Source organism: Lathyrus oleraceus, chromosome 7 (genome assembly GCF_024323335.1).
Source record: "Lathyrus oleraceus cultivar Zhongwan6 chromosome 7, CAAS_Psat_ZW6_1.0, whole genome shotgun sequence".
In the NCBI taxonomy this organism is placed as follows: domain Eukaryota; kingdom Viridiplantae; phylum Streptophyta; class Magnoliopsida; order Fabales; family Fabaceae; genus Lathyrus; species Lathyrus oleraceus.
The window spans coordinates 542,386,793-542,412,293 of record NC_066585.1 but is presented as its reverse complement, the minus strand read 5'-3'; the positions used below and the strand labels follow the sequence as shown (position 1 = coordinate 542,412,293).

Sequence of the window (25,501 nt, the reverse complement as noted above, 5' to 3'; positions counted from 1 at the left end):
TTAAGATGAGATCCAATTCATTACGCAAAAACATTTGATATATAACTTCTCACGTTCCGGTGTGACCTTGCTCAAAGACCACAAACAACCCTAAAATACTCTAACATCCCTGAACTCAAAGAGTTGTCACGTATAATACTTTTGACAAGTACATTCTTCTTTAATAATTTCATTTGAATCCACACTGTCCAAGGATAGCTTCAAAATAAAACAACACATTTTTATATTGTAAGATTATTATTTATACAATAGATAATTGATCTATTCAAATTATTCTCCAAAAAGAATTCAAAAAAATATTTATAAAAAACCAACGGGTAGAAAGAAAAAAAAAGGAAGATATTGGAGTTTCAACCATTCAAGAAGAAAGAGTAAAGAGAATGAAGAAGCAAAAAGTCAAAAGTAGTTTTTAGTATGTTTATGAATAAAACATGAATTAGCAAACACTTACACTTAATTGAAAGTTGTGATTTTTTATATAATGAAATAAGCTAACCACTGAAAACTAACTATAATGTGTAAGTAAGCAACGTGGGTCCGAGTTTTCTCGATTAACACACCAATTAACATATTGAGGCACATAGTTTTCTAACAACGTGGGACTTAAAAATTTCTTTCAAATCGATCCCCATTTTGGAAGTTAGACATGTTCCAACACCTTTATTCATGATCCTTACCATGAATACTGTATATGAAATGAATACTATGACCAAATATTAAAAGCATTTGAAGTTGCAAATAATTTTATGTAAGAAATTAGCAAAAGTAACTTTACAATCATATCCTTGTTAATTTAGTTTAATGATGTAAATGCATTCCAGTTACTCTTCATTTCTCTTCCAAATGAAACAATGAATGCAAGCATTCACCAATCCATGATGGTGGTTAATCTTCAAAAGAATATATAATGTCATGTACTTTATTTAAATTGAAAGAGATGCCCTTCAAAAACTGGATTCCTCCGTTGTCGGACGCCTCAGGAAATATCTCAAGCTGTTAGCAAGAACCTGCAAGATGATAAATATGAATCTAAATCAGTTCAGAAACTTGAGAATCTATGCTGACAGCATGTAAAGTGCACCACTAGATGCTCAATAAGGACCTACTTGTCTATTCAATGGATGAGTTTATGAAACAATCTTAGTTTTTTATTATCTGTTTGATATAAAGTAATGGATGAGAGATAAGCTAGCAGACAGCGGGTGAATTTGATAAAAGGATAACAGATAAGTTAGCTAGTAATTGATGCCCGATTACGAATAAACCAGCAGATTGACTTTGGAGTGTTTGACAAAATTAACAGTTAAAAAAGAAACTCTAATGTTACTTAAGTAGCCTCTCAAAAACCAGTATATTCTAGTGGAAAAATGCTTTAAGCTCGTGAGAGAAAACAGTTACCAAACAAGTCTACTTTTTTTTTGTAAGTAGCCTAGTGGCCGGAGTTCATCTTTTTAAAGATGAACAAGTGGGATTTGCGGGTTCGAACTCGCGCTCCTACACCTGATGTCCCTACACAGCTACCAACTGAGTTGTGTCTACTTTAATCGTTCAAGCTTATACACTATATGGTATCCGCTATAAGCTAGCGGCTTTGTTTGAGAAGGCAAAATTAGAAGACTGAAGTTACCTGCTGCAGCTGCTTGCCGATTGCTTTGCCTTTGTAGCTAACATGAAACTTTGCCTTAGCCAAGAGCCCCTAGGTTCAAACAAAGCTTTTTCATCAGACTGGTATAAATAAATTCCCTTATTTGTTTGGAGCTCAATAATTAAATTGATTGCTAGAACAACAAATGTGGTTCTAAAGTAAGAAGATAAACACACAAGAACACAATGATTGATCCCATAACTCGGTCAATTGTGCCTATGACTCCGATGGCAGAGTAGTTATTTTACTTTTCTATTATTCAACGAATTAGGGTTACAAAGTTCAAAGCTTTGCTTAAATACTATGTTCTCTAGTTCACAAGTTTACACCTAAACCATACCACAGGTGGCAAAGCCCCCAGCACCCCCAACTCCCCTAGTCGTAAGCCAATAAACGAATGGGCCAAGTCCAAAAGGCAGGCTCTCTCAACATGGATACATTCATTTTGAATCGTGACAGGTCAGATCACATAATGCTTATTTGGAGCACAAGTTGTATATACCTCAGTATCGAATTCTCCAGATTCAACAGCAATGTCAATGTCAGTAATACTTTTTACAAGCTCGACGAGTAATCCAGGGTGATCAGCTGTCTCCACATAGAACAAACTAAAAATCGAAAACAAATAAGTATATGTATATTAGCCAAAAGTACAAGGATAAGTATTCTTCTAAGACCTTATATATCATATCATGCCTTCAACATAATCATTTCCTGATTCCATCATAATATCTATAGTGTTAAGCAAGAAACAAACAAATGCATTACCTTCGATCTGGACCATCATCAGAAATATTTATGCGAGTTGCAATGTCCACATCAACCTGAATGACAATTGGTTTTGAATTTTTCATTTTAAGTGTGATATAGAGAAGATAAAATCTAACTAGAGAGAATGCATTCATTGAAACACAGAAAACAATATTTTGACATTTTTCAGAAATATCCAATATATTTTTAAGACTCATTTTCAAAAGCACCCACAATGTCCTCTCTAATGTTTATTTTATCAGAGGAAATAGAAAGACAGGAAACACATCTGAAGTTAACGTGCCCTCATCTTTTAGCTTCACACAGCCTGCCTATGTTACCGGAAAGAATGAAAACTTCATGTGTTATAACTGAAACTGAAAAGTGAAGACATTCATCACCTGCTCTTTTGGAGGTAGAAGTCCAAAAGCTGCTCCCATTGCTAACTGAGAACTTGATTCCTGGACCACCATTTTGAAAATTCTAATTAGTTGAGAAGTGAGAATTGCTTGTTGGCATATATTACAACCAAATCACCCTCCAGTGAGAAAGGAGGATAGTTGGTAAAGCATACCGGGTGATACTGAATCAGATTATTTATAATTGTCAAACGAATTGCTTCTAACAACTCTGGATCTTCGACTTTTCTGCCAGTATCACTGCAAAAAGCTCCACCAGCATATCCAAGGAATTACTAAAGAAGCTAGTTAAAACCTCATCCAAGATATTTGTTGCTTAAAACGAAAAAATTTTGAACCCAAGTTCCCAACAAGTTTTACTGTTCTAAATTAGAACTTCTAATGTGAATTTCTAATACTGTTTAGGCAGGCTGATCTGAAGTCTGACTGCAGATACATGTACGTATGTTAACATGTGTTTAGTTCATCATAAAGAAAATGTCTGTTTGGATTTACTTGCTTGAGTTGGTCTACTAGCATAAGCACTTGAGAGACTGTTTAGGAGGGTTTATCTAAACAACTTATGACATATTTTATGTTTTGAAAACTTCTAAAAACAACTTATAGCATAGCTTATATAAAAAAGACTGACTTTATTTTATTTATTGTTATTGAAATAGCTTATACACAAGCACTTATATGATCAGTGCTTTTGCTATATGTGCTTTACTAAGCTGTTTATCCAAACAGAGCCAAATTAGCATAGAAAGTAATTGATTTTTCATAAATAGATTGCTTTAGTTGTACATTGTAAGGATGTGCTATTAGGAGCAAAAGCACAAGAAATGGCAAGTGTGGGTCAGTGGTGGAGTGAATTAAAGAAAATAAATGTTTGAGAGTTTCTGTTGGGTCCAAATGATGACCTAAACTAAAGAGTCACTCGGTTTGAGCAATGCTAAACAGGATGACATATCATGAACATTCCAACACATCAATCAAACCCAACCACTCTCGTGTCATTGTTTAATCATCATCAATTAAACTGTTGCTTTCTCGTTCCAATTTTAGTAATGATTTGATATCATATGTTTTATTTTTAATTAATCCTTACATCCTTAATTCTGTTCTCAATCTCATGTCTCCATTCACAATTGCTAGTCATAAAAAGCAACATAATCATTATTAACAGTCATTTAACATTATTCATTAATAAACCAAAATCAATAGTAGGGATTGAACAACAACATATACTCATAACAATCACATACATAGTGTGAAAAACACGTAACACTTACGCTTTTGTGATGGAAAACTTGTTGTGTTTGCCAGAAGAATCCAGAAAGACATTTGCCTTAACAACATTGAGGCCTAAGCTTTTTAATGCACTCATCTGCAAACCAATGTTGAGAGTTAACTTTTTTGTTCATAATGTACACAGGCAAATATGTCTCAATAAACTAATCATAACAATAACATACAAAGAGAAATTACATACCGTACAAATTCTATATTGACAATATAACAATATTATTGTCTAAGAAAATCAACAGTTAAGCAGGCACAAATATACTAAGAAAATAGCATACTGTGTCAAGGAGAGCTCCAAGCCGATCACCAAAAGTTATCTTCACCACAGTTGCATTTGGATCAGAATCTTGGTCAATTATGACTATCGGGATCGGAACGGTATCAGTCTCACCTTGATTACCATCCTGTTCTCCACAGAAAAGAAAAAAATCTAACCGATCAATGAGCATAGTCCACAAGCATTATAGAAATAGACTATTGGCTTTGGCCATTCACACACAAATAATGACAATCACTTAAGTTGATCACACTGAATACCTGCACATTAGTAACAGGTGCTGCTGCTCGAGTGATAATCGCAGTTCCAGAGGATAACAATCTGACAAATGGGTACATAGTGCATACAATTAACACATAAAAATGGACTCATTACTGTGGTGAAGTCTTAGCTGAAAGTAATACTCACTTTCCAACTTTCAAATGTTTAATATTTTTTCATACAGAAGTATTGCAGTAAATATTTTTAGCACTCACTCAGCCTAATCTACTTACTATCTTAACACCAAACTCATGTCCTCCAAGTGTTCTACATGATAAAACGACAAGATACATGCTAATAATACCAAATCTGGATAAACATATTAAATTACTAGTCAAAATTAATTCACACAATGCAAGAAAAGGAAGGAACCAAATATCAGTCAATGAGTTCAACTAGATCAATTTTTACAAAAAGAAAGATATTTAAAAGTTCTCTTGGGTATAAATGGACTCAATTCAGCAACAAACAACAAACAACAAACAAGTTATACACCACTAGGTGGGGTCATCAAGATGGATTAAAGCATGATCTTACTGTACATACAAGCCGTAGCCCGACTGACACAAAATTGAATCCAACTGATACAATCCCTAGCACGCATCTATTTTGCACATGAATTTCATCTTGACTCTCAATTCACTATCATGAATATAATTCTTTCTAACAAATCGTTACCTAAACTTAGTGTATTAGCCACTTGTTTTTGTCAACTTCGTTAGCAATTTTTCTTGCCATTTGATATATGACTTGAATCTTGAACTACTTTGAGATTTATATATCATATATCAGCTTACAATTTTGCTGTCACTTGTTTTTAGTTTAAAATATCATATTTTCACGAGTAATTTTCCGATTCACGATATAACAACAACAACCAAACCTTATCCAACTAAGTGGAATCGGCTACATGGATCAACTTCCGTCATAATGTTCTATCAAAGACCATGTTTTTATCTAAATTGTTAATCTCGAGATCTTTCTTAATAACTTCTCTTATAATTTTCCTAGGTCTTCATCTACCTCTAACTATTTGACTCCTCTTCATCTGATCTACTCTCCTTACCACAAAATCTACATGTCTTCTCTGTACATGCCCAAACCACCGAAGTCTATTCTCCGCCATTTTTTCTACTATAGGTGTTACTCCAACACTCTCTCTAATATTGTCATTTCTAATCTTATCTTGTCTACTTTTACCATACATCCAACGCAACATCCTCATCACGGCTACAATTACTTTATTTTCGTGTTGATTCTTAAGCGCCAACATTCTATTACATACAACATCCTACATCTTACCTACCTCAGTTCGATACAACTTTCCATTCAACTTGAGTGGTACTTTTCTGTCACATAAAATCCCTTAAATCCTCCTCCATTTCAACCACCCAACTTAAATTCGATAATTTACATCCCTTCAATTCTCCGATTCACGATATTAACCATAAATCTTTCTATCTATAAGTGGATTCAATTAATTACAGTAAACTTTAACGTGAATCCCCAAAACACAGCAACTGAATTAAAAACATAATAACACAAACAGCAATAACCACTAATTGCAAGCTTAAATTCTAACAATTAAGTAGCAACAACAATTTCAATTTCACGAAACCAGCATATAAAAAAAATCAATAACATAATCCATAATAAGTAAGAAATGATGAGAGGAAGAGGTAGTTTACCTAGTTTTGTGAAGAAAGTAACATGGCTTAGTAGCATGAAACGCAGAAGAAGCCCTCAAAAAAGGAACACAGAAAATAGGGTTTTGAGTAGCAGCAGTGAAGTGAAATCCAAGACTGGAAGCAGTGATAGGCATAGCCATTTCTTCAACAAATTGATGAATTCAGAGAAAAAGGTGAAGTTTAGAGAAATGGGTTAGAGAAATTGGAATGGAAGAAGAAGAAAGAAGAAAAGAAGCGGTTGATCCATTCATCCATATCTTATGTTTCTCTTCTTTTTTTCGGGCATAAGAAAATGATGTGTTTCGGTTTTTTTTTTAAATAAGAATTAAATAAAAGACAGGGTTATCTGAAAAGAAATCGGAACCGTTGGTGTTTATATGAACATAAATCAGAGACGTCCATTTGTAATCTGCTAGGTTGTATGGATATTGTGTCGTCCTTTCGTAGATTTCCCTTTCTAAAAATTTGCAAGATATTTTTAGTATCCGCAACTGCACAGGCTATTTCTATTTCGGTAAGATTTTTTATTTTAAATTATTTTAAAAAGTAGCAACAAATCCGAGAAATGTTTTAGGACGGAATATAAGAATTTTTTACAAAAATAATTCACTTTTTTAGTTTAAAAAAAATATTCCAAACTACCCCACTTTTAGGAGGAGACATCAATTCAATTGGCGACTCCTCTTAAAAATTGAATGTCCGACGCCAATTGGATTGGCTAGGGCAGGTGTCCTAACCAATTAGATTGCCGCCGCTGTGTATAGCTTGAGAGGAGGCGTCAATTAGATTGGTGCCTCAGTGTAAAATACAATTTTTTTTTGTTATAAATAGATGCGTTCTCTGAGTCATTGTTCCACATCTCATTTAATCATTTGACAATCATGTTTGGTGTTCGTCGTCGATACAGAAAGGTGATTTATGCGAGAGACAAACCTCAGATGCTGGTGTTGTTCTGGAACATCACTACGTTCGATCAACTGAAGAGGGAGTTGGTTCGTTGGTTAGATGGGAAAATACAAGAAGGGGAAAAAATTAGAAGTATTGAGAGACTTGACAGTATCTTTGCTTGGATGCGAATGAAGACTGATAAGGATGATAGGGAAATGATGTTCGGTCGAGATGACATCAATTTGATTGTTGTAATCAATTAGAAATATTTCTGTTTTCAGATAGCTTATTGTGTACTGATGTGATATATAATGATTGAAGGTTACAGAAATACAGTGTTACAAAAAGTTTAAGACCCAGATGATGTTCCTCGATTGGGACAGTTGTTCTTGTTGTGTCCTGGTTGACGACAGATACTACATAATCTTATCATTTTATCTGTGGAATCCATTTCTGTCCTGATACGTGTGTTGTTTGGTCTTCCTTTTTTCTTTCTACGCATCTCGTCGTTGTGCTAAACTATATCACCTTCATATGAAGGTCAGTATTCCTCCATTGGTAGTACCGAGAAGCTTTGATTATATACATTCATGACGGTGACGACCTTGTACACATCAGATAAATGGATGTAAGCGTCTTGACGAGTATAAGCACATGCTGCAATGACATGGGAGCAAGGAATGCGGAAGGCCTAGAATTTTCCACAATCGCACCAACTTCTGTTTAGTCTAACAGCATAGGCTAAATTTGGTCTCCCCTCGTTGTGGTCAATTGTTTCCTGGACGCTTAAATTTTTCCTATGACGGTCAAAGACTGTTACAGTGTGTGTGCTAGCTTTGATGCTCTCCTCTTTCATGACCTTCATGCAACACTCACTTAATACTTGTCCGGACATTAACACCGCACTCCATCTTTCACCTCTGGTTGCGAACGTAGAAGCCAACCTATAATAGGTCGATCTTACCAAGGTGGTTATCGGCAGATTTTGAATTCCTTTGAATACCCCGTTCATACATTCCACAAGGTTTGTTGTCATGTGGCCTCATCGACAACCTCTGTCAAATGCCCTTGTCAACTTCTCTACTGGTATGTTATTTAGCCATCTCCATGCGTCTTCATTAGACAGTCTAATTTCATCACGATAATATTGAATGACGGTTGGGTTAGAGCATACCCAACATTCACCACCTTCTTGCGAAGATTCTTATTTTTTATAGCACGCATGAAGTTTTATGCAATGTGTCTGATGCAATAGACATGGGTAGAAGGAGGATCATGTCATCCGTTGTCATGGTTGTTGTAGGCACTCTCAATGGCAGTATGTATATCAGAAATCAAACAGAGATTGGCTTGTGTAGCCACATGCGTTCTGAGATGTCGAAGAAAGAAACCCCATCCACCAGCCGTTTCACCTTCAACCATAACAAAGGCAATGGGAAAGACAACTGTGGAGATGCACAACAATGATCGTGTGAAGTTGCAGTTCGGTATGCCCCCAAACATCCTAGATCCCTCAGCTAGCCTAGGAGAATGGCATCTGCGCAAAGTTAACGATCAATAGAACTTCAATCCATGGCAAAGCTTCGCAAGATCGGAGTGTCGCAAATGGAAGCACCGCCATGACCATGTGTTAATTGACGCAGTCATGCCAACTGAAGAAAAACCAAGTCGTACTTATATGGCTTGGTACAGATCGGTTGGTTTTCAGTTCATCGCCGAGGATATGTACCTGTACGACCCATGCCAAATGACTTACACACCTGACACCTCAACATCAAACCCCAAACAACAGTGTCAGACCGGATACACATAACCCCCTGTCCGTCAAACGTTTCGTTCAACCAACACACAAACATACAACCAAAACATGTCATACACCTAACCCTAATACCAAGAGCATACCCCATACCACCACCAACAAATTGACCATCAACCTGAGACTCAGCATCGCTTCGCACCCACCCCATCACCCTTCCAAAGTCGCCTTAGCCAGAACACCCAACGATCATTCAACACCAATCGCCCCTCCTCATACCATAGCCAAGAAGTCCAAACCTCACAAAACCAAAACATCCAACAACCATATCTCTACCAAGCACCCCAACAACCTTTCCAACCTTTCCTCGACGCGTCATTCACACCCATGTCTTCCTTTAACCGTCTTGATCGCTCATCAATGAGTCAACAATAACCCAACTTCTCTGGCATGGGTCATGAACTCAGCTACGGCGGTACATCATGGATGCATACTGAAGACTATGACGACTTGTCTGACTACCTCAACAGGCCTTCTTTTGTAGTTGGTAGTGACGCTCCTGGCCCCTCAGATGCTCAAACACCGGTACTGAATCATCAACGTGGGTTAGAGCCACGGGTTAGGGTAGCTAGAGGATGTGGGACCGGAGGTCGGTTAGGTGATCTCGGTCATCACCATTAGGCTTTTTTGTGTAAACGGAAAATTTTATTAATATCAATTGGTCATATTTCAAATTTATCTATCACGTATACCATTTACAAAAAAAAATGCATTTTACACTGAGGTGTCAATCCAATTGGCGCCTCCTATCACCTTATACACATGGGCGTCAATCCAATTGGCTAGGACACCTGCCCTAGCCAATCCAATTGGCGTCTCCATTCAAACATTTAAGAGGAGGCGGCAATTCAATTGACGTCTCCTCCTAAAAGTGGGGTAGTTTGGAATTTTTTTGAAACCAGAGATATTTTGGGAATTTCCTTGAAAAAATGGGTTATTTTTGTAAAAAAATTCGGAATATGATATTAGATAAATATTTATTTATATACCGTAATAGAAATAAAAAGTTGGTAGTATTTACTCATATAAATTTCGTGATATCTCATTGATCAATTTTGAAATTTGTTTCAAGGATCATAAACATTCACGTAATAATAAATATAAACTAATTAATATGCATCAATCGTTATATATTGATCCAAGTAATATTTTCAAAAATAATAAAAATATGGTTAACAAGTTATTATAACGTAATTATTATAAAGTTAAAAATGCAACATATTACTTATGGTATGTTGTAAAGTTGTGATTCCTAACTTTAAAAATGTTTAAAAAATAATTGTATTAATAGTAGATTTTTTACCATTTATAAAAATATTTGTAACGACCATACTTTTTTTTTCTGTTTATAAAAAATTTGCATCAATAATACATTTTTTTTCCATTTATATTTATAAAAATATTTGTATCAATAATACATTTTTTCGTTTATAAAAATATGTGTATTAACAATACACGTTTTCCCGTTTATAAAAATATTTGTATCAACAGTACACTTTTTTTCTCGTTTATAAAAATATTTGTATCAATAATACATTTTTCATGTATATACAAATATTTGTATCAACATTACACATTTATAAGAATATTTGAATCAACAATATATTTTTTCATGTTTATAAAAACTATTGTATCAACAATATATTTTTTTTCAATTTACAAAAATATTTGTATCAACAATACTTACTAATAATAATAGATCATAGTGCATATTAACTAAGGCGTCACTATGCATACTTTAATGATAAAATTACACTAAACTCCAAGTAGATAATCTTGTGTAGTTAACCAATACCTAAAACATAAAAAGTCCATGTAACCTAACATTCGGATCCAAAAGTAAATCACGAAGGCATTATCGCAATGTATACAAGTGCATTTAAGCCTATTAAGAATTAAACAAACTACCGACTACATAGTATTAGTGCATACTCATTGTAGTATATCTTACATCTAACCAGAGTAAGCTTCCATGAAAATCATGAAGGTTGATATATTATATACATTATGCACACAAGTTGCAGCAAAAATAGCAACATTGTTGTTAGGTATTGGGTTTTGGATTCAGCAGTAATTGCAAAACTAACAAAACAACATAAAACTCAGCACTTTAATAATCTAAGTCTAAAAACAAAGCACTAAAAACCTTAATAATTTAGGCTATCATACATTCTCCCATAAGGCCTTACATGATTTTCGACATGTTGGACAAGTATACAACTCAATCAGACATTGATCCAAGCTACAATCAATTAAGCAACAGATAGTATATCACTAAAATGAACACAAATAGAACCAGGTAACAACTACTAAAATCAAATCATACCAAGATCTCAAACATGCAAGATGGAAGAGGTGATTGCAGTTTGGATTTTTAGCCTTTGCCATGAGTTCCTATCATAAGCACATTTATATATTACTCTAAAGTATATCCAACCAACACCATGAATATGCTTGTTCACATAAAATAGTAACACAAAGTCATGTCAATATATGTTTAGAAGAGAGAGAAGATTGACATCTTGTTCACATAAAACACTAACACATATTCATGTGAATGCATGTTTAAAAGAGGGATGATCGACATTGAACATTTAGCTTCCTTCATATCTTCTTGAATATTGTGCACCTTCACATAATCACCTAGGCGTGTAGCATGGTCTCCTCTATTCAAACAATGACAAAAATATACTAATATTTCATCATTCAATTCAATAGTATATCTCATATATTCAAGCAAATTGGAACATGGGTAACATAAATTTCAAATTGAACCAAAATGATACCTACACTCAACATCTTTCCCTTTTGGGTGGACATTTTCTAGCTCTTTAATTTCATCTAAATTAATAAAATGTGTAGTTAGCATTATTTTGGAGAGTATAAACTTCAAAATAGATTGAGTTTCAAAATTTATCATCACACAATAAAGTTCAAGATGTTATAAGGGCCTGGATTGCTAATTATGGCAAAAATAAATACAGTTCCATGTTAGCATAGTCAATTGTGTCAAAATTTATACTCCTTAGCAATGTAAATTGCGTCAAAATTTATGCTTCAATCAGTATCCATATTAAAATCCAATTACTTGAGCTATACATATATGTATTATTGCACTCATATATTTATATACCTGGTACTATTGCAGAACATCATCTCTAATTAAAAGGAGAGTTGGAAATACTATGAAGATGATGATCCATGATTTGAGAAACAACATTCAACAATGTAGCTTCACTTGTGCCCGGAAGAACATAATCTAATTTTCCTTCAACTATTTCCTATATCACAAATTATTTGTTCAATGATTCTCTGCACATCAAGTTCCCAATTGCAAAAGGTGTCAATCCTTTCTCAACCTATTTCTTCAAAAGCATGGTCGGGATTCTACGAGTGCGGGCACATTCAATTGACAGATCCCGTCCATGAAACTTCAAAAATGCAATATCTTGTTTAGCATCCAGTGACTTTATATACTCAATAGTTTCCGCAAAATATGGTTTCCAGGCTTGGGGCCACTAAATCCATTCAAAGGTACAATCCTTAAACTGTTAGAATAGAAAAATTGTTAAATGATTGGTTTAAACAATACGAGGATCAATATATATTCACTTACATGCCAATATATACCTAATACCAGGATGAGTATATTGTAGTGGGCAATAATAAAACAACAGAAAGGGGAAAATATAAAGGAAAAGACATGAATCGCCGTATGTGTTAAGAACACAACAAAGAGAGCATAAAATTATATACTTATATTTGTGGGAAAGCAGTGTCCATGATCAATTCGAATCAGAACAGGATGGTCATTGTGCTCTTCTGCATTGAATAACATATTCCCAGCATGTATATCCACATTTCTTATTGAATAAAATATTCAATTATGTCCATACACAACTTTATGCCAATGATGTTACACACGGAAAAATAGATCATTAAAATGCCATTAATTTGGATTCATGTTCCTTTTTTCCATTTCAAAAAGTGAAAAAGATTTGGATATGTGAGCATCATATTTTTATCAATTACTTGAGTTATACATATATGTATTATTGCACACACATATTTATATATCTAGTACTATTGCAGAACACCATCTCTATTTAAAAAGGAGAACTGGAAATACTATAAAGATGATGATCCATGATTTGAGAAACAACATCCAGCAATGTAGCTTCAATTGTGCCTGAAAGAACATAATATAATGTTTCTTCAACTATTTCCTCCATCACAAATTATTTGTTCAATGATTCTCTACACATCAAGTTTCCAATTGTAAAAGGTGTCAATCCTCTCTCAACCCATTTCTTCAAAAACATGGTCGAGATTCTAAGAGTGTTGGCACATTCAATTAGTATATCACATCCATGAAACTTCAAAAGTGAAATATCTTGTTTAGCATCCAATGACTTTATGTACCCATTTGACCATCTTTGACTAGCAAATCAAAGATCTCGTCACACTTCGTCACGTCGAAGGTGTATGTTCTCTTAAGGAACTTATCATTCTTTTCTATTTCGACGGGGTTTTCCCCGTTTGAAGGTGTAAGAACCTTGCAAGAGTAAGGTGAACCTTACTTCAACTCGATTAAATTGATTTCGCTTTCGTCAAGACCTATAGGATCACTATATATATCCTGACTATTCTCATCCATTTCGACGTACACTACCATTTCCCTTATGTTGTTCTTACTTGCCTTAGCCTTTTCAGCTTTTAAACACTCTATTTGTCGAACTCGGTATGCTAATTGGGCCATATCTCTTAAATATTGGGTGTCTAGCTTCTTCCTAATGGAATAATCTAAACCACCTGCATCCATTTCGACTAGTTCATGTTCGGGCACTTGTGTGAAACACCTTGCCTTCAACAACCAAAACCTATTTAGATAATCATCTATTGACTCACTAAACTTACGCTTAATACTAGCCAATTCCTTCAAACTGATCTTAGAATGACCCATATAAAATTGTTCATGGAACAATCTTTCTAAACGAGTTCAATCATGGATGGAGTTCGTTAGGAGTGTGGTGAACCAAGTGAAAGCATTCTTCGTGAGGGAACTAGGGAAATATCTTATCCTCAAGTTCTCGTTGTTAGAAATGTCCCTAGCCTCAGTCAAATACCTGGCTATGTGTTCGACAGTAGATTCGTTGGTATCACCAGAGAATTTTATGAATTTTGGGACTTTTCATCCCATGGGAAGTTCAGTTTGCAACACATATCCAAACAAAGAAGATGTATAGTTTGGCCTACGCAGGCCTATGTTTACCCCATTTTGCGCCATAATCCTTTCAAGCATGGCTGCCAAATTGTTATCCTCTGCAACTTCTTCATGTCGAACACGATGAATGATTTCGTTAGTGTTTTGGTTTCGATTGACCATCACTACTCCTGGGGCTTCTCTCTCCCTAGGTATTTGTTGTTCGACCCTATGAGGTTCACCCTGTTGGCCCTGGTCGACTTCGACGCCATTGGGTACAAACTGTTGGGCCTGATTTATTATTAGATCTTCTTCTAAGTTCAACCCCTAGTTCTCTACCATCCATTCTCGACGAGCTTGTCGAACTGGCGCCTGAGGGGCGCCAAAGAAATCTGCAATTCATGTCATCTGTGTTGTCAATTGCTGATTAGTTTGAGTATTTTGTTGATTAGTTTGGATATTATTTTGGATTAGACGATTGAATATCATCACCATATGTTGGGCAAGCATATGAACCATATCATGGTTGCTTTCGTCCATTTATTGCCTTAATACTGTCGTAGAATTGGTTATGAAAGAGGGTAACTGGGCAGAAAATCCCACCCTATGGGTTGGGTACTTCGACCCAAATTGTTAACGGCCGATCCCGACCCTTATAATGGCAAAATTATGATTGTTGTTGGATCAATAAATATTGACGTACTATTATGAAAATCTGTCATCATAGAAGTTGGCATGTCATATGGCTGTTCACGACCATTCATTGGCATTGTAAACCCAGCCACATAGAGCCTAAAACTACTGGTCCATACTGGTCTTGGGGTTACTGGTTTCCCCTGCGTTTGCTTGGGGGATGATATTATTGGTCCACTTTGAACTCTCGACGGTATTGCCGTCGTGCTACTGTAGAAGGCATTGCTTCGGTCACATTCGTTGCGACCGTATTCTCTCCCGTCGAATGAGGAGGTTGTTCTCCATTGTTGTTTGGTGGATTAACCATCATTCTAACGTACTTCCTTTTTGGTCTTGGTTCGTTATTTTTGGCTATTGTACCACTTCTCAATCTCATGCAACAAAGTTTGAGAAAAAATTGTATGAAGAACTAATGCAAAATTTATTTCAAATACAAGAACAAACTAGACACAAGGGTCCCATTGGGCGTGCCAATTTGTTTACCTTAGATTGTGGTAAACAAGTGCTAACTTCCAAAATTGATACTTTGATTACTTACAGGATCGACTAAATTGATCCTAGGACATATGTGTGTAGTTTTTATTTAAAGTTTCTCTTACTAGTAAATTCTTCGACGATAATGTTGAATTTAAAAGTAATGCAAAGAAGATTTATGAAAAGTATAAAGAAGGAAAATAATTTTGACAGAAATATAAATGGAATGAGAATAACTTTAATGTAAATAGATTGACATTAAATGCAAATATGGTGTTTCATACGTACATATTCTCAGAAACTCTTTTCTCAATAACACTAGATACTTTGAGTGATTTTGAGTTTGGTATAATATTGAATACACCGAATCCTAATGGTAAGACTCATATTTATACTACTTTGACAATAACGATAACAAACAGTCTTTTCTCTAGAAAATGACATATTCTCGCTTGCATGTGTTTTTCCTTTCATAAGCCTCCACATGTCCTTTGAAGGAACGAATAAGATCAAAATATGTTTATTAGCCTCGTTTTGAATTATCTTCGTCGAACTCATATTCAAATCGTTTCAGAAACTTCTAAGTCCTCTTATAATGACAACTTCTTTACCAAGTTCCAGTCGAAAGGCTTTGCCTAACTTCCCGTCGAAGTTAGCTTGGATTTTCCAAATATTTCCTTAAGTTTTATATTTGATTTCTTATATCTTTTTTAGCGTCTAAATTACAGCTAACAGGACGATGAAGAGAAGGTTGAGGTATGTGAATAGTAACGGAGGGTGAGAGTGCAACGTGGAGGTTGATTAGCGTGAAGACGTATTAAAATAATCTGCGAAATAAGTTTAATAAAACAGACCGTCACAAATCAAATCTCAGAATTAAAAATACTTGGATGAAAATGCTCAGATCAAATTGCGACCGCGCGAAATAATAGAATGAACACACAAAATTAAACTTTTCGTAATGTAGATCAATAAAACAAACATATACAAACCTAAACTTAAAAATACTATTAATTAATTTTACGCACGGTTAAAAAATCGATTAAATCCATCTGTGTAAAATTTATGCACTATATTTATGTTGTATGCCGCCCTTTTCATTCCAAATATAGCCTAAAACTATTTTCATACTATAATACAAAATTGATTTAAAACATATTTAAAAAAATAGAAATGCAATCGATTTAAAGTAAAAAGACACGTCATCACCATCTTCATCCTCTACATTCCTATCTAATCTACTATCTATCTTGATTCTTCTGAGCCATTGCAGTACCACACAAACATACACAATGTTACTGTCCATGGCAATTTCATCTCTACCTTTTCTTCCTTCATTTCTCTCTTCTACTTCTACACTATCCTTTTCACTTTCACCTTCTACTACGAAAACTCTCCGAAACACTTCCTTCAAAATCAAAAGCCTTAAAACCGAAAGAGAACCTTCGTCATCAGAGCCGAATCCAGGTTTCGATCCTAAATCCGGTGTAGCCGTTTACAAACCTAAATCCTATCAAGTTCTCGCCAATGACGCTGCTAATTCCCTCGCTTATGCTCTTCAAGACGGAAAACTTCGACTCGAGATCGATTTCCCGTATGTATTATTCGCTTTCGCTTACTGAAATTCAAATATCAGTGCTATAAAACTATGAAACTTGTAGTTTGAATTACTTATAACCCTCATTTTTATGTTGCCTAATCTATGGTTACTATGAGAAAATAGAAATGATTGAGCTTAATCATATATTTTTAGAACTATGCCGTTATAGAACTAATCTTATCACCATGGTTGCATTCTTGATATTATGAAAATTTATGGATAAATGTAGACCAAGCTATTATTCAGAACCTTTATGTTGCGGCGTGTTGATTGCAATTTAAAACTAGGCTTATTGCGAATTTGAATTCCATGCATTAGCTAGAAGCCATTTGATCAATATTTTAAGCCAACATTGGATGGATGACTCTGATTTTAGTTCAATAAATCAACTTTGAAAGCAAATTTGAAATAGAATCAGTCATATCTTGATTGATTTTTTTTTAATGAACAATAGGGGGCTTACCCCAAGAAACGAAGGAAATAAGAATTACGAAGCCCTAGAACATAGGGTACCCGAGTTATAGACTACGAAGCTGAATATCAAAAATTAGGAACATTTCCAAAGCTATGCTCTTGGATGAGCTACTCACTATGTGAAGAGATACAGAAAGAAAGAATAGTTTGTTAAGAGAGATAGAAAGTGTTTAAGTTGTAAGGTAGCTTAGATGAGTTGAATCTCTGATTCATTCTCATTGATTTTGATTCAAAAGCTCAAACTCTTTACAAGGAGAGGAAGTGCTATATATATAGAGTTAGTTGAAGTTGGTTAGGCTCTAAGCTAACAAACTCTAACTGCCATAACCACTTCTAACTAATCTCTAACTTTTTTAATACCAGAAAACTTCTTCTAACTAACTACCAAAAATAATATTTGTAATAGAAAGACAGTTACAAAATATAGAAAACTGAAAGGTAGAATCTCTCTCCATCCTAGACTCAATGTCTGGAACTATTTATACTCTCTGTATTTGATATTATTTATTATTGTCAACATTTATCTATGGAGAGGAAAAAATGAGTAACCAAATCTTCAACATTTTTCAAATCTGTAATTCAAGCTTAGCTACTCCTAGCGCAATAAGAATATTTTGCTTGTGGTTTTTGTGGTATTCCGTTCCTGATTTTTTTTGTTCACGTGGTTTTGTCTGCAGGCCTTTGCCCAGCGACGTTTCTTCATATAAGGTACTATTCTTTGCTCTTGCGAAGCATACTTTATCACATGACTAATTATTTTCAGTTTTGGTCCTTCATTGTAGTGTATGCTTTGGGAGAGACTAGTAACTAACAACTACTAAGTTTAAACAATTAGCTGGTTAAATTATAGATTTTCAAATTATTGGCGATCTTGTTGTGTGCAATACTGGCTCTTAATGTCTCAGTTCATCTTCTACTACTTTTGACTAGCAGTGTTTTTCAACATGTTAGTCATTTTAATTGCTTTTTATATCTATGCTAATCTGATTGGCTAAGTTGATTTCATTTCCATGCTTCAAGAAACTGTTCTGATTGACTGGTACTTGACGTTTTTGAGGCATGCTTGTCTTTGAATATGTTGCACATAATTTTCTCAAACTCCTAAATATTTCAAGGGATCTTCAGATGATTTCATCGATGCCAACATTCAACTTGTCTTGGCTGTTGTAAGAAAGCTCCAGGAGAAAAAAGAGTCCACAACTTGTATAGTAAGAAAGCAAAAATTTCTCTCTCTCTTTCCTTTCAAAGCAACAAGCACTTCTTTTCACATACAAACTATGCTTTTTTTTGAGATGTTACATTGCCTTTTTTGTAGGTATTCCCTGATAAGCCAGAAAAGCTCCGAGCTTCTAAGTTGTTCAAAGCAGCTCTCGATTCGGTAATGAAAATTTTATTATGAATCTATTCCCAATCTATCTAATGAGTTGATTCCTACTTAATTTGTGGACTTTTAGAGCAAATGCTATAAAATGATCATACTATTGGAAAATTCTAAAGTATTTAAGCTATGTACCTTCAAGAATGAAGATACCATAGCCATATTGAAGCCTTTCATATTTTGAAGTTTCATTTTTGTTTTGCTTCAAGGTTGATGGCATTACTATAGGTTCCTTAGATGATGTCCCTGCGGGACCTATGGCTTCATTTTTTCGATCCGTTAGGAACACCCTTGATTTTGACTTTGAAGATGAGAATGAAGGTTAGCTCCTTGGGGAAAATTACTTGAGACATTTATTGGTTAAACTTGCATGCATGATAAAAATCATATTTTGACAATTAAATTTTTTAGAAGTGCAGGACGATGGCAGTCTAGTGAGCCTCCATCACTCTATATATTCATTAACTGCAGTACACGCGAACTTGGTTATATTGAGAAGTATGTGGTATGGTGCCTCTGCTATTATTAGAAGGTTTCCTGAAATTTTTATCTTTTCATTTCAAATCTTTGATGTGAATGTGAAATTTTACTATTATCCGCATTAGCTTGGTCTTGGATTCTCTGGTACGAGTCGTTTGTTTTGTTCATTTGTGATAATTAATGTGCGATACTGCGTGACTTGAGTTATTTCACTTTTGATGGCCTTTGTTGATATGGACAGTTGATCAATTTTATGTGATTGAACATTATTTACTTTGTACTGGTTTTGCCTAGTTGTTTAATTTGATTTATATACCTTCTATTGCTACGATTTTGCAGGAAAAATTTGCTCCATCAACACCAACACTTCTATTTAATCTTGAGCTAGATACACTGCGGTATATATGTCGTACACTTTTTTGTTTATTGGAATATTCACGTATACTTTAATCCTTAACTACTTCGTATACTTGTGTTTGACGATGATTAAATATTGGATTTACAGTGCTGATTTAGGCATTCTTGGATTCCCAACCAAAGATTTGCACTACCGCTTTCTTTCTCAATTCACTCCAGTGTTCTACATTCGGATCAGAGATTATTCAAAGGTACCCCTTCTTCAATGGATAGTCTCTAGATATTAATTATTTTCTCAAATAATAGACATTGACTGTACTTTTTCTATTTTCTAGACAGTTGCAATAGCACCTTATATTGTCAATTACAGTGGAGCTGTGTTCCGCCAGTACCCTGGTATAGCTATAGCTATTTATCTATATGCTATCTATACATACATGCATGTATGCGTGCATGCACCACACGCTTATCGTAATTATTTCTTCCTATTAATACTAATACGTGATATACAAATGAAATATAATATTAATAATTACGAAAACTAAATTAAATACAATGCTGCTAAGAAAAGTTGTCGTAAAAGTATGATAAACTATCGCTTTTTATCAAGTTATTTAATATTAACAACACACCTTGAATAGAAGGCCGCATTTCTAGTTTTTGTAACAACATTAGTTGATTTTCGACCAAAGAAGAACGTGGTTACGCATTTCCCCTTTTTGTCATTAGTCTTTAAATGTCAATGCTCTATTGACTTGGCTAAATTCCTTTGGCTTGACGGGAATCACTTCGATTAATCAAAATCTGGCTGTGTTGTCCTTACCCTTTTCCAGTGCATATTACACGGTAACGGAAGGCAAGATATCCATTTCACTTGAAAAAATAAACTAGGCATCCGTGTCAAATTATCAACAAGTAAAAGGGAGGATATCAATATTCACTCATGTAATGGATCTGAAAACGAGTAATTTGCCAGCAGTTAACACCAGAGTGCTATTTTATATGTTGATTCTTATTGTATGACAAATATGCTTTATTTGCCAACGATACGGATGATGCACTAAGTTTTCTTCATCAAATGTTCAGGTCCCTGGCAGGTGATGCTTAAACAAGCCGATGGTTCTTTTGCTTGTGTAGCAGAAAGTGCAACCCGCTTCACCCTCGGCGAAGTAAATTCATGAGCTTCACCTTATTTTCTTATTAATTGTGAATACTTGCATATAAATCAATTGTCTACTGGCTTCTCCAGGCCAAAGAAGAACTTTTGAGGGTTCTGGGACTTCAAGAAGAGGAGGGAAGCTCTCTAGAATTTCTACGAAGAGGCTATAAGGTTTTCTCTTTTACTTAATCAGTTTCTTTTAATTTTATGCATGCTTGACCATGTTTCGAGTTCAGTTATTAATCTGTTACCTACATTATGTGACATTTCAGTCAAGCACGTGGTGGGAAGACGGTTCTGATTTGGAAGCATCTTCTGCGTGGCGGAGCTGAGTAGAACACTACCAGAAGAGATTCTTTGTTGTATAGTTCATCCACATGCAGTGGTCATATAATGCTCACATGCCGAGAAAGAAGGCATTGCCTGCCAAATGCTTTTTTTTTCTATAAAAATATTCTTTGATGTAATGTTTTTGCCAAAGAACTACAAAAACCTTGCAAACTAAATTGTAACAAGATTCTGTGTTTAATAATACAATGAAAGACACTAGCAGCAATGTAAATGTATAATAACACAATTGGTCCTCATAAGCAAAACAAAACTTTATCACTCTTCATTATTGAGAGCACTGAAGTCAGGTTCTGGGGGTTTCGGGATACTCAACAGGTCTCTGGAACTTGGAATTCGCTGTCTATAACCACGAATATTAGCAGCAAAGCGAGAAGCATAGACTGTTGTATTAATTCCAAATCTTGACGAATTTTGGGCTTGCGGAACCAAAGCCCTTGCAGATTCATCGATTCCTTCATAGTATTCTTCTTCCTCCTTCCTTCGCTTTCTCTTTAAATGCTTCCTCCATGCAGCTTGAATGTAGATTGCAGCCCATGTTCTCCATTGTTGCGAGTAGAAACGGAAGGTATGCTGAACCTGCCTACTATGTATGTGTCTAAATTGTGATGCAACAAACTTTAACTCCTCTGCTTCTAAAGCAAATGCCTCTACTTCACTCATAGCTTTCACTGTTCTAGTTGATGATGGCAAGTTAGCAGCAGATTTTGGATCCAATGCCCATGTTAACAACTCTTCACCACAAAAATCACCTTCCTTCAAAACTCCTCTGTTGAAAAAGCCGCTTCTTCCACCATCTGTAGTAACACTCTCTAGACGACCACGAATGATGAACAACATCTCGTCAACTGGATCACCTTCCCTAACTATGAAGGTTCCCTCTGTATATAAACTCGGTTTCAATCGCTCGCATATTGCATCAAGCAAGCGTTCGTCCATGTTAGCAAAGAGAGGAACCTAAACAATATCGAAAAATGAAGTCTTAGAACACTTTTGTGTTGCGAATTACAATGAGGCATCTCAGAAAACACAAGCTAGTTTGCTCACTGAGTACTCACCCTTCTGACCAAATTCAAACAAAGGTGGCGTTTGATATCTCTTCTGAGATCTTTTGGAAGACTTTGAACTATGTTTTCTTCATCTACTCCACGCGTGTTCAACCACTTGTATTGGTCATAACGTCTGACTCTTTCCCTTAGCTCCGAAGGAAGCAAGCGATGATGCATCCACTGCTCGGAATCACGCCTTTTGATCCTCATTTCCTCCAGACGAACCGACATAGATTGAAGGTAGGTCTATCCAATTACATTATAACACCAAGATTAAGTATTATACTAATCAAGATGCTATAAATCAAAGTTTACAGTGAATACTTTTTGTTTACCTGCATGTTTCCAATCAGAAGAGAAAAAAGAACAAGCCCCATGATAGCTATTACAATGGAAAACAGCACCTCACCAGGATAGGTACTAGTTAGAAGCCCCTGACCAAGTGTACTGTAAAAAACAAAACCAGGTGATTAAGATTGTAAATTTTGGGAACACATAGCAACGTTTCATGTTCGAACCCGAGTTTAGGAATGCAGTAGCATGAAAACTCTAAGGGAGAGATTTCCGTCTATTTGAGTCTCAGGAGGCTCGGGAGATTAGCCTGTGCAGATGCATGCAGAAGATACATGATTTACACCAAAAACGAGAAGTATGCATCGCACCGGCCAATGCACTAGCATAGTTCTAAAGAATCAAACAAAGAATATACCTCAAATTCTGAAGGCCCCACCATAGACAGTAACAAAATTTAGGGAAGACTTGTATGGAAGCAACAATATCAGACTCTATAGCTTGAGAGAAGATTCCATAATTAAAAGCTGAGTTACCATCTTCAACAAAGCATTTTCTTTTTAGAACAGATTCACTCATATTTCTCCATTTTTCATACCCTCGTATATGCTTACTTGAACTCCCACAATACAAAAAATGCGAGTTACATCCTTCAACTTCTTTACACGCATTCTTCCAACACGTGTCGTTACGTTCTATGGCTAGTAAATACCAGACAGAACCCGTAATCTACAAAATTATAGTCGGAAAAATGAACATCTTACTTCAAATCTCAGTAAATCGAAACTTGTCTTAGAAGACAGACTTACATGGCTAGCAAGCATATACCAAATCAAATAGTATATAGCACCAAGCAACGCATTTTCAGAGAATACACCAGCTGTCTTTTTAACTTCCGAAGCCAACGGTATAAATCGTACAAATCTCGGCAAGTATTGCATGATAACATTTCTCAAAAGCGATGTTTTCGTATCCAATACTTCCATACGTCTTGAACTATAAAGATATTTCCATACTACAACCTGCGAAAAAAATCAACACGTTTGAGCGAAAAGTTCCAAATCTTATTTGATTATTTAATCACAAGTAGTAAGTATCTCAAACCTGTGGGAATGGCAGTACAGACAAGAAGTCAAAAATGAAGTAGCGTTGTAAATATCGTTTCGCGATCAATCCAGGATCTATGACAAGTTCACCTCTTCCAAACACTCGAGACGAAGGCGCAATGAAGGCGGTGCGAAATTGGAAACTTATGCGAATGAGATAAATGCAATCACATATTGTTCTCAATGTAACAGTAAAACTCGCCAGCTTGTTATCTATTGCTAAGCAAAAGGATTTGTGGTTGAAATAAGGAAGGTAAAAAAAGAAAGGATCACAAGCTACTGAAATAATGCACAGAATCTCGAAAAACTTGTTCCAATACAGAAGATTCTTATCTTGAGGATCAAATACTTTTTTCTGTGACACTTTAAGATCTTCTGGAAAAACCGACCAAGTGACTCCACTTTTGATTGATCTTCCAATATGTTTTAGTCCATCTGATCCCCTCTTCACTCCGAACCGAAATGATTTCGACGAGTTCTTTTTCCCGCGACCCGGAATCGGCAAACAATTTATATTAAATCTTAATTTCTTCATCCCACTTGAACTAGATTGTTTTGACGAATTCGAATCCAAATCATCCAACCTACATCATCCACTGTATATTAGACTTAGATGCTTATTTCAACAACTTAGATTTTGCACTCTAAACCTAAAGTGGAATTTTAAAAAAGTGAAAGCGAAGTAACCGATCAAATCAAGTGGTTAATGACAAATCGATCGAAAATACACCCGAGTTCAAGTCCTCGCTGAAACAACTATTGGTCAGACTTTACTTGCCTCTCATAACCGAACTCCAGATTACTAGAGTCGTTAATACAAAAACGAAAGTACTAATCACATTGATTATGTTACAAAAATGAACATTGAAATACCTCACAAATTTCTCTTTCTGACCTCCAATATATTGTGACTTGTAACCAGAGTCAAACATTGTGAAGAAAATTACATAGAGATCTCCCAGAAATACTAGATATGTCTAGCAATTTCCTGTCGTATGAAATTCATACAAAATGCATAAGCTCTAGTAGAATATGAAATATTCATATAAGTATAACGAAAGAAGAAAAAAATAGTGAAATAAAATAATCCTTACATAATAAAGGAATTATAAAATCACACACAAGGAAATCTTGAAATAAATGATTTATACATCAAATATGTCACTTTTTAAGGTTTGAACAACCTATGTTGTTATAAACCATTATTGTTCATAACAATGATAATGAGAATGATTTAAAACACAATCCTCTAATTTATGAAAGATGAAAAGTTGGAATGAAAAGAGATTCTCTAAATTTAAAATGAAAAAACTTACTGAGAGAATGTTTGAGGGTGTTGATCATAGAAAAACATATGGTACATTGGTTTTCTGGAGAGGAAGAAGAGAATGGAAGAGGGAGAGACCTTGTCACCATGTTTTTCGGGTAGATTTAGGAACATTATAAGACCGTTATGACGGTTACATGTGTCAGCCACATTTCATACACGGTTTATTTTGCTATTTTTGGAGTTATTGATTTTAATTTAAATCATTTGTGTAATAAATTTGGTGAATAAACTCGTTTAAGAAAGAAAAAATATTGTATAAATTTTGAGAAGTGGGTGAGAAGATATCCTTATTTCAGTTTTATTTTATTTGAAAGGTATAGAATTTAATCATTTATAGGATAATTTTAGTAGAAAAAATTAAGAAATTATTTAAGGGACAATTTTGAAAGAAAAACAGGTCATTCCGAAATCTTCAATCCGCTTTATATATAGTTATAGATATTGTAATATTGTTAGAAATTTAATTTGTAAATTTATGAATCCAAGTTAGGATCGTGAACGAATCACTTATCTTATAGTATTTCAAAC

The 25,501-nt window shown here is 34.9% G+C and overlaps 3 protein-coding genes across 3 annotated transcripts; 1 reads left to right on the top strand and 2 right to left on the bottom strand.

The window, feature by feature from the left end:
- Positions 1-725: 725 nt before the first annotated feature.
- Positions 726-6,631, bottom strand: LOC127100880 (ACT domain-containing protein ACR11). Its single transcript, XM_051038186.1, has 10 exons — positions 6,328-6,631; positions 4,639-4,699; positions 4,380-4,505; positions 4,089-4,183; positions 2,970-3,054; positions 2,797-2,856; positions 2,414-2,469; positions 2,148-2,253; positions 1,628-1,696; positions 726-1,007 (listed from the first exon to the last, which is right to left on the bottom strand). The coding sequence occupies exons 1-10, from the start codon at positions 6,465-6,467 to the stop codon at positions 945-947; spliced, it is 861 nt and encodes a 286-aa protein (XP_050894143.1). The 5' UTR covers positions 6,468-6,631; the 3' UTR covers positions 726-944.
- A 9,938-nt stretch (positions 6,632-16,569) lies between these two features.
- On the top strand, positions 16,570-21,465 carry LOC127101187 (protein LPA3). The gene is made up of 12 exons (XM_051038531.1): positions 16,570-16,995; positions 18,153-18,183; positions 18,591-18,683; positions 18,791-18,853; positions 19,063-19,174; positions 19,273-19,358; positions 19,673-19,731; positions 19,839-19,941; positions 20,026-20,086; positions 20,777-20,859; positions 20,940-21,020; positions 21,122-21,465. The coding sequence occupies exons 1-12, from the start codon at positions 16,694-16,696 to the stop codon at positions 21,179-21,181; spliced, it is 1,134 nt and encodes a 377-aa protein (XP_050894488.1). The 5' UTR covers positions 16,570-16,693; the 3' UTR covers positions 21,182-21,465.
- LOC127101186 (putative cyclic nucleotide-gated ion channel 8) lies at positions 21,272-25,085 on the bottom strand. The gene is made up of 8 exons (XM_051038529.1): positions 24,960-25,085; positions 24,517-24,631; positions 23,642-24,227; positions 23,347-23,559; positions 22,956-23,266; positions 22,582-22,693; positions 22,256-22,492; positions 21,272-22,154 (listed from the first exon to the last, which is right to left on the bottom strand). Exons 2-8 carry the CDS (start codon positions 24,573-24,575, stop codon positions 21,456-21,458), a joined length of 2,217 nt encoding a protein of 738 aa, XP_050894486.1. The 5' UTR covers positions 24,576-24,631; positions 24,960-25,085; the 3' UTR covers positions 21,272-21,455.
- Between the last annotated feature and the right edge of the window lie 416 nt (positions 25,086-25,501).